The 10,158-nt window shown below is 38.0% G+C and overlaps 1 protein-coding gene across 2 annotated transcripts; it reads right to left on the bottom strand.

The window, feature by feature from the left end:
- Nucleotides 1-240: 240 nt before the first annotated feature.
- On the bottom strand, nt 241-9,710 carry LOC108699374 (T-lymphocyte surface antigen Ly-9). Of its 2 annotated transcripts, XM_018231409.2 has the most exons (6): nt 9,556-9,710; nt 7,088-7,396; nt 6,337-6,618; nt 3,704-3,835; nt 1,630-1,673; nt 241-970 (listed from the first exon to the last, which is right to left on the bottom strand). In XM_018231409.2, exons 1-6 carry the CDS (start codon nt 9,617-9,619, stop codon nt 818-820), a joined length of 984 nt encoding a protein of 327 aa, XP_018086898.1. In that variant the 5' UTR covers nt 9,620-9,710; the 3' UTR covers nt 241-817. The 2 variants fall into 2 exon arrangements, with proteins under 2 accessions (XP_018086898.1, XP_018086900.1); XM_018231411.2 differs by lacking the exon at nt 3,704-3,835.
- Between the last annotated feature and the right edge of the window lie 448 nt (nt 9,711-10,158).

The following is a 10,158-nucleotide window of genomic DNA, read 5'->3' as shown; positions in this document are numbered from 1 at the left end:
TGTTTAAACCTCAAATCGGCCGCCACCCCACCATACACACATGCCTACCCATGCTCCTTTGGTGTGCCATACTCTGCCTGTCCTATGCTCCCTGTGTGTGCCATAATCTGCCTGCCCTATGATCCCTGTGTGTGCCATACTCTGCCTGTCCTATGCTCCCTGTGTGTGCCATAATCTGCCTTCCCTATGCTGCCTGTGTGTGTCATACTCTGCCTGCCCTATGCTCGCTGTGTGCCATACTTAGCCTGCCCTATGCTCCCTATGTGTGTCATACTCTGCCTGCCCTATGCTCCCTATGTGTGTCATACTCTTCCTGTCCTATGCTCCCTGTGTGTGCCATAATCTGCCTGCCCTATGCTCGCTGTGTGCCATACTTAGCCTGCCGTATGCTCCCTATGTGGGTCATACTCTGCCTGCCCTATGCTCCCTGTGTGTGCCATTGGTACCTTCTCAGACAAATTAGTCCACAGACCTGTAGCTAGCGGTGTGCATTAAAAATAGGACTAATAACCTGCATGCGAGAGATGCTACATTGGCAGTCGAGTGTATATACATACAGCATACAGTAACAAATAAATTTAATTTCAAGTGATTTGTGAGACCCATTGAACTGGGCCAATTATCTGGGACACATGTCCCACAATTTCAGGCCTACCAGCACCCCTGGATATCATCCTGTTTAGAAATTAGCTGCTTAGAAATGTTTTCATGTGAGTAAGCAACAGAAAATGTATTTCTCTTTTCCAAAAAAATAGTGAGAAATTTGTGTAAAAAAAAAAAAGAAGAAATTTATGTACAAATATTCCCATGTTTGTAATTACTGGCCAGTCCCGGGTCCATCTGCATATTTCTTTTGTCTTTTCTTCCTTCGGCTTGATATCCTTTTTTTTAGTCTTTTTATAAGTCCGGCTTTTGGTTCTACTGATATATTTCCCCCCTGTCTGTCTTGTTTTGACCCATCTTTATTGTTCTGTAAGACATAATAAGCATAATAATAAGCAATAAATGTTTAGAAATGTTATAACTGGCATGCATACAATATTTTATTGGAACAGCTATCATTAAATAGGGCTCAGTCCTCGTTGCAGAGTCAGGAAACACAGTTCAGGGCCACAATGTGGGTTACTTGTACATGAAAATGTTGGCCAAGTTAGGGCCCAGTGAAGGGATGACTATGTGCCCATTTCTCTTGGATTCTGCTCTGACCAATGCAATCAGTGCTTAATTCAAGGGCTGTATGCTAAGCGATAAAAAAATGGATTTCCACACTGTGTTCAGCTTTGCAAATGAGGGCTATTGTCTCTCCCAATACCAAATGAGAATTATATAAGGCAATAAAATCAAGTTTAATGGGTATATTCCATTTTTATTCTTTCCTGAGCATAAAGTCCACAAATATAATATAAAAAATACATTTTCAGAAAAATAATTGGAAGGTAGACTCTATGAAGATATATAATTTTTTTTAGAGTCTACAAGGATGTAGAAGGGTGAACAGAGATGTACAAAATTATTAAAATATATTTCTAAAAATTTTAGGGGAAGATTTATTAATACTTGATTGCAAAAATCAAGAATTAGCATTTTTTATTTTGCAGCAAAAAATTTAAATAAACATTGTATGCCTACCTTATTTTGATCATTTAATGGAATATTGGATTTCTCTCTATTTTCTGTGGAATAAAAAGGGAAAAATAATTTATTGACATTCTGGAGAGATCTTTTGTATGGGACATTTATGAGTTGCAGGTTGGCCAATAAATCATGCAAAAACACAAAACAAACAAAATCAGGCAAGCTAATATTTGGATGAAAAAGGATATTACAGCAAGGAGTAAAATGAGTCCAAAATATATTTTAAATATCTAAATGGTAAAATGAAGCAAAAAGGAGAAGGGACCTTAACATTAGGGGGGGGGGCAGTTGGGGAGAACACAGAAAAAGCAGAGATCCCGAACTGTTATTTTTCATCTGTCTACACAAATGAGGAACCAGCTAATGAAGGTTTCCTTCTTATTGGTCCCAATTCTAGTAATACAACAAATGATATATATCTACAAAAGAGGAAATTCTATAGAGACTAAAACATGTAAAGATTTACAAAGGTGAATTGCTAATGTGGGGCTGCTATTCAAAAAGGGATCCCCTGTTCTGCCTAAAAACTATAGGCTGGTTAGTCTGATGTCAGTGGTAGGAAAACTTTTCAAAAGGGTAATAAGGGGTAAGATAATTGACTTCATTGCAAATTATAATACTATGAGTTATTGTCAGCGTGGTTTTATGTGTAATAGATCTTGCCAGAATTATTTTAGTTGTCCTTTATGAGGAGGTGAGCAGGAACCTCGACTCGACTGCAGGATGGCAGTGGATGTGATTTACTTAGAGTTTGCTAAAGCATTTGATACAGTGCCACACAGTAGGTTAATGGTTAAATTAAGTGATACTGGCCTGGAACATAGTATTTGTACATGGATAGAGAACTGGCTAAAAGATAGACTGGTGGGAAATTAAACATTTTCTAATTGAAATAATGTTTGTAGAGAGAGGGTCTGTCCTTGGTCCTCTGTTTTTTCAACTTGTACCATTTCTATTTTTGCAGATAATACTAAATTGTGCAGAACTATAGTTTCCATGCAGGATGCTGCCACTTTGCAGAGGGATTTGTCTAATTTGGGAAATTGGGCAGCAAACTGGAAAATGAGGTTCAATGTTGATAAATGCAAGATGGTGACGCCCTGTGACAAGTTTGAAGTCCTGGATCATTGCTGCTATTGACAAGCTGAAACTTTAAGATGGTGCAATAAGTTTAGTATATAAAATATGGAATTTTTAGCCACATTTTTGAAATGTAGCTTTCCTTTAAGGTGCAAGCAATTTAATATAAGCTCGCTAAGTACAGTAAGGAATAGGACACAAATTACTCTCAAGCTACAATTAATCCATATCATGAGTAAATGCATGATATTTGGACTATATAACTGCTAATATCATAACAAATTTAAATATATATATATATATATATATATATATATATATATATATATATATATAAATTGCAAAATGTGACATGGATTTTGTATTATGAATTACATATTTTGTTCCTCTTGAAATATATATATATAAAAATGTAGTCTGTTCGGACTCTTCTATGTATGATGGTTTTTATAATATTGAAGGGTAAAGTGTCATTTCTCTCCTTCTGAAGCAGCTCTGGGAGGGTGGGGGGTCGCCGACCCTGTAAACTGTTCTAAATGGATACATTTAGTTGATACATTTCTTATCTTTGTCCCTGCTGAGCAGAATCTCTGGGTTTCATTACAGGCAGCTGCCAGACTCAAACACCTGAGACACGAACATTCAACTTTAAACTTAGATTTTGGAAAAAAACGTAAACAATAAATAATGGAAAGTAATTGAAAAAAGTCTTTATTTCTGGGGAACAATCTAAAAACAACTGAATTGGAAAAAATGTTTGGAAGGTGAACAACCCCTTTAAAGTAAAGTGTCAGTAACACTTTACAAAAGTAGGGCAAAAACACAATACACTAGTGCACCAATATGATCAAGGTCTCCAGCCTCTTGGGTGTTTTCTGCACCTCCAGTGATGGGGGTGGAGAGAAGCAGGTATATTTTTCAGAAATAAGTGATTGTGTGAACATGGCAGTATCACTTTAACATCAATTTATACTACAATGACTCTTACCTTTCTTCTCCTTGCAGGGCCTTTTATACAGTTTGTATTTCACAAGAACCACTGCAAAAAGAACTGTCAAACTAATTCCCAGTACAATTAATAGCCACCATCTCCAGTTCAAACACTGAATCATAATCAGGCCTTAAAATATAAAAGAACATACAAAACAATGGTTAAAACTGAGATTTTAAAGCTACCCATCAAATTAAATCTTTCTGAATCGCTCCACAAGACTGACTGAGAAGTATGCATATAAAACCCAGAGCAGGCTAGGTGCCAGTTTAGCCTTAAGGGGCAAAAAAGTAATTTCTGGCCCTAAAATGGCTGATTTCCCGAAGATCAATAAATATATTACAAACCAGAACTATTTAAACGCTCTTCTACCAAACAAGCATCAAATCCATTTTTGGGATTACTAATAATGCTAATGATTAATACACAAAAAGTGCCAGGTATGTTTTAATCATTCCTAATAATACAAATATAATACCCAAGAGTCATGAATATCCTGTAAAATATATCTGGTGCTCAGTGATGTCATTGGTTATAATCGAAGCTTAGTGATGTCATTTCTGTCACATGACTCTGTGTGTATTATAATAAAAGTTTATTATACTACACTGGGTGTAGTATAATAAAGTTGCAAAATATGATGATATTAGAAGTCACCTCAGAATTTCATGACCTGTATAAAAACATGGTTATGAAGCTGCTCGGTAATTTATAATATCCTTATACCTTATAAGAGGGGGTACATTATTCCCTATATATTTTAAATAATAGTAGTGTTTCCCCCACCCATTGCTTCACTATTTACGATAGATAGGGAAAGGAGTTACATGTTAAATGTCTCTTTCTTAGAGCAACATTAAGGTAGGTAGAGTGTATTTTGTACAGGTATGGAATGACTAATTCAGAAACTCATTATCCAGAAAGCTCTGAAGTACAGCAAGGCCATCTCCCTGGGTCCACAGTAATTAAAGGGGCAGTAGTTCAAAGGTATAAAGGGGTTTAGCCCCATGTGCTCAGGGTCTGTCCTGGGACTTTGCCTCACTGAGAGGTACTACAGGTCCAGGTCTGCTGGTAAAGCTAGATAAGTGTGATTTAGCGATAGTGAATACGGCAATAGTCACTCTAGGAGTGAGAGTCAGCACAGGGTAGCTAGTGAGCAGATGTGGCTCCAACGAGGAGAAGTAGTGGGGTTATGACCCAGTGGTGTGTAAACCACTAGAGCAGGGACTACAGCGGGTGAGTTGAGGACCAGATAGGGTACCAACACCCCAGGCTGAATACAGTGGGTGAGGACCATATAAGGTGCCCAGATACAAGACCCCAGGCTGAGAAACCCAAGCCTTAGTGTTCATCTGGAGGGATAGTGCCTAGTGAGAGTGGTAAGTATCTTCTAAGTCTATTATTGCTGTTACTTTTATATATTGGATATTAGCTCACCTGGAGCACCTTGAACCCCCCGGAGGGAATATTTTTGTTTAAAGCTATTCTATTATTTCTGTGAACATCAAAGTACCAAGTACAAGCGGTTTGGCCGGGTCACACACATCCAGAAATCCACAGCTAAAGTGCACTCAAGGGTGCGCTATATATATATATATATATATATATATATATATATATATATATATATATATATATATATATATATATATATATATACATATATATATATATACATATATATATATATAGAGCAGGAGATCCGGCACTCACAAAATGCAGGTCAAGCGTGCCTGGGTGCAGTCCAGGAGCCGTAGCATCAAATAGGTATAGAAAAGATCGCACCCGCAGGACTTATTCTTAAACAAAGAAAATTTATTGTGAATAGATGCTGACGTTTCGGCTGAGATTGAGCACTTTGAGAAAGGCTGTTGTCTCAGCCGAAACGTCAGCATCTATTCACAATAAATTTTCTTTTTTTAAGAATAAGTCCTGCGGGTGCGATCTTTTCTATACCTATATATATATATATATATAAAGAGTCCCACAGTGCCTGCACTCAAACCAAAGAATGAAGCCAGAGGTGCACGGTCCAAGTATAATGCATATGTAGAAAGAAGATCAGCACTCTCTGTCGTTTTGGTGAAAATTGTGTTGATTTATTAATCAAAAAGGATAAGATGTGATTTTTGATTAATAAATCAACACAGTTTTCACCAAAACTACAGAGAGTGCTGATCTTCTTTCTATATATATATATATCCTGAAACCTTATGCAGTAGGGGAGGTCAAGAATGTCCTCTGGTTTGCCATGAGTTGTACCCAATGTTTACAACTGAGAATTACTACCTCAATAATTTAACATTTGGCTCACTGTAATGGTATACTGTATAGTATGTTCTGTTGCCAGACCTGCAATATTTTATTTGGGAGCAGGACTTTTCAGTTCTATTTTATTTATATGTATGGATAGATTTAAGATTACATAATGCAACGACCTTGGATTGCTAAATCATCACAAGGTGAACTGCCTCTAACATTTCCATTAGATAAACATCAACCAAAAAGTACAGCGGCCTTTAGTGTGAGCACAGAGAAATCATCATAAAAGGTGAATAAAATAGATGAAAAATCTATTGTAATGGAATCTACCAATGAGCTGTAGCCCATTCTGATCAGTGTTCACTCACCTGACACAGAACACAACTGCCAGGCACTGACTGAGACAACTTTCTGATCGGCAGGGTTGTTTATGAAGCAGACATACTCTGTGTCCAATGAAGAGAATGCCAACAGCACCTGGATGGTACATTCATTAAAGGCGCGATTGTTCATGGAGACTTCTTGTAGGATCTCCCAATGGCAAGACACTTCTGGTGAGGTATTTGGGATGAGACACTGAAGGGTGATATTACATCCAGTAGCATTACATTCCCTTGGGGTTTTATTGATGGTTGGAGTAGGTAAAGGTTCTGCAATGAAAACATACAAATCTGGCATGTATATTTGGTATACTTAAAGCTCATCATGTTTTATGGCAAAACACCTTTTTAAACAACATACAAGGTAATTTCAAGCCAAAAAAAGGAAATGTTGAAAAATCCATGTATAAATATAAACTACCCCTTGGAAACCTCCTAGCGTCAGCTGCTCAAGCCAATTAGACACATTGGACACAGCCCTATATACCAACTGCCCAGTGTGGGCAAAAACTACAGCGCTTCCTTGCCCCTGGCACAACTAAAATTGTATTTTCGGTTTGCCACAAAAAAGCATAATGGGCAGGTTTTTTCCATGTAGATTGTTACTGTGCCAGCATCTACACTTTGCATTAAACTATAAGATAACTTTCTTGTCCAGATTGGATATATGTAATCTAAACCCATTTTTATGCCCAATTTGTATAATCAGCAAGTAGATGATTTAGTATAGGATACATACCATGAATAGCAAGCATGTACTTTTTCTCCTTTATTGGAGCTTTGGAGGAAGACCTGCAGGATATAATATAGTGTCCGCTATCCTCCGTCCTCAGGTTATAGATCCTTAATTCAGATTTACTGAAGTTTATTCGGTTCTGGAAGAATTGATTGCTTAATGTAAATCTATTGCTTCTGTATTCAGCCACTTCCATTGTTTGTCCTCGCTTTGTCCACCGCACGGTGCATTGGGTTTCAGAGTTGGTGCCAAAATGGTGCATGAGCCTGATGGTTCTATTTACAAGTCCATGAACCTGAATGTCAGGTACTTCTAAAGAAAGAATGAAAAATAGGATAAGACGTTGCCTGTCAACTGTCAATCGAAAACTCCAAGAAACAAGGTGCACCCTCTATATAGGCTGTTGAATAATGACACACCATGGATTCTGTTACCTGGGCAGACTGGGTACCTGACAGACACTAATACGGGGTAATTAGTTCTTTATCCCCTATAAGAGTCTTGCTGCAAGAGTGTCAAGCTAGAAAGCTACAGATAGATAGACAGATGAATAGATAGATAAATAGATAGATAGATGATAGATAGATAGATAGATAGATGATAGATAGATAGATAGATAGATAGATAGATAGATAAATAGGTGATAGATAGATGATAGAAAGATAGATGTTTGGACCAGCGCCGGATTTTGTGGGCGGGCACCCCGTTCTTGAGCCCGTCTGCATACCCCCCTCCCTGTGAGCGTGCATGCTGCATTCCCCAGTGCTTCACAGTGGTGGCATGTGGCTGGGCGGCATGCCGCCACTGATTTTTTGCCGCCCTAGGCCTAGGCTTTGTGGCCTCACCACAAATCCGGGCCTGGTTTTGACTCTACCCTGTAGGTTAGAGATATCCATCTGAGGGCTCATATACAGACAGCAGGGCGGGCACAAGGCAATGTGTTTATTATTCTTTGTACCCTGCCTGATGTCAGTCCTGTGTTTGTCAGTACCATATGCAAGATCAGTGGGTGGAGGCTTGTAGACAATTCCTTTCCAACTCCCTGCCTGTCTTCTAACCTGCTTGTTATTCAGATACAAGACACAGAGTGCAGAACCGCCCCAGATGCCAAGTGCTGGGTAAATCAGCATTACATAGTGTGATGTTGCACCCTCAGTGCTCTAGTTTTAGGCATTAATAAATTACCCTTTTGATGTTTCATTCACCGGGTTTGTGCTGAATGTTATGTTATAATAATATGTTTATCCCCCGGGGGGGAGGGGGTGACATGAAATTCCTGGAGACCTTTGTGCAAAACCTTAATCATTGGGATGTTAACATTACATTTATGTGCATTAAATTGGTCACTAAAGAGTAATTTACTTTTTGATTATTTTTGCATTGTTTTCTTTGGGAATATGTGAAACCAGAAGACTTACAATGCATTACGTTACAATAATGTTTTGGACTCTGTGGGGCACATTTACTTAGTTTGAGTGAAGGATTAGAATAAAAAATACTTTGAATCTCGAAGTTTTTTTTTTGGTTACTTCAACCATCGAATTGGCTACTTCTACCTTTGACTACGACTTCGATTCAAGCGATTTGAACTAAAAATCGTTAGACTATTCAACCATATGATAGTCAAAGTATTGTCTCTTTAAAAAAAACTTCGATTACCTACTTCGCCACTTAAAACCTACTGAGCACCAATGTTAGCCTATGGGGAAGGTCCCCATAGGCTTTCCTAGCTTTTTTTGATCGAAGGAAAATCGTTCGACCGATGGATTAAAATCTTTCGAATCGTTTGATCAAACGATTTTTCCTTCGATCGAAGGAGATGCGCTAAATCCTTTGACTTCGAGATCCGAAGTCGAAGGATTTTACTTCGACGGTCGAATATCGAGGGTTAATTAACCCTCGATATTCGACCAATAGTAAATGTGCCCTCGTATGTATGTTCTATGTATATATTTCACCTGATTTCTTTGTATTAACACATTTATTTTACAGCACTGTGCAATATGTTGACGCCTTACAAATAGACGTTAATAATATTAAGAAGAAGAAGAAGAAAGACTCTAAGGGGGTTATTTATCAAAATACAATTTTTTCTGATGTTTTAAATTAAAAAAAAGTTGGATTCATTCATTATTAAAAATCATTAAAACATCACAAAAAAATCGGATCAGGAAAAAAACGCAACTTCAGATTGAGAAAAGCGGGACTTTTTCATTAACACAGTAACTCTAAAGTACGGCGTGGGTTTGTATGAGTGTTAATATATGATCATGGTGTTTGTATGTGTTTACTTCTGTGTATGAGTGACACACACACGCATACACAGAAGGAAATACTTGGTCATATGAATGTGTTGTGTCAGTGAGTATATTTGTTTCAGTGTGAATGTGCGTTTGCTTACAGGCTTGTGTGTGTGAGTTCCTCATACATGGAGAATAAATTCAGAAACAAACAGTTGTAAAGACACTCACCTGAGCTGAGAAGGAGCGGTGAGAATAACACAAGGGCTATCAGAGTAATCCATGGCTGGCTCATTCCTCAGGTTGAAGCCAACGTTCTCACATGCTAATAAAATGTAGTTATACTCCAGGTTATACTACAATGAGTTGACGGGAAATTCCACCCCTTTCAGCACCGCCCCTTCCAGTATTTCCTTATTCTAACTTGTTCTGCAGCTTCAGTTTACATTTATTATCTTTCTTATCTGCTTGATTCAGCCAATGTAATATTCCCAAGTCACCGTAGGCAAACTACAGTCCTCGTGGTTCTTTTGCTGTTGTTGCTAAACTACAACTCCCATCATCCCTGCTCACGTGTAGTTGTTCACCTTTGAGTTAACTCTTTGTTAGAGAGAGGGATATTCTGAGATAATTTGCGATTGGTTTTCATTTTTTATTACTTGTGGTTAGTGATGGGCGAATAAATTTGGCTGGCACGAATTTGAGGCAAATTCCTGTGTTTCGCCGCCGGCGAATAAATTCCCAAATCTCAAGCGAAAATTCACCGGTGAAAATTTGCCAGCGTCCATTTCCGATTTTCACGATTTTTTCATGAAAAGCTTCGAATTGCTCGAT

Source organism: Xenopus laevis, chromosome 8L, assembly GCF_017654675.1.
Source record: "Xenopus laevis strain J_2021 chromosome 8L, Xenopus_laevis_v10.1, whole genome shotgun sequence".
NCBI lineage: Eukaryota > Metazoa > Chordata > Amphibia > Anura > Pipidae > Xenopus > Xenopus laevis.
Note: the sequence above shows the minus strand (reverse complement) of the source record. Positions and strands in the feature narration are given on the sequence as shown.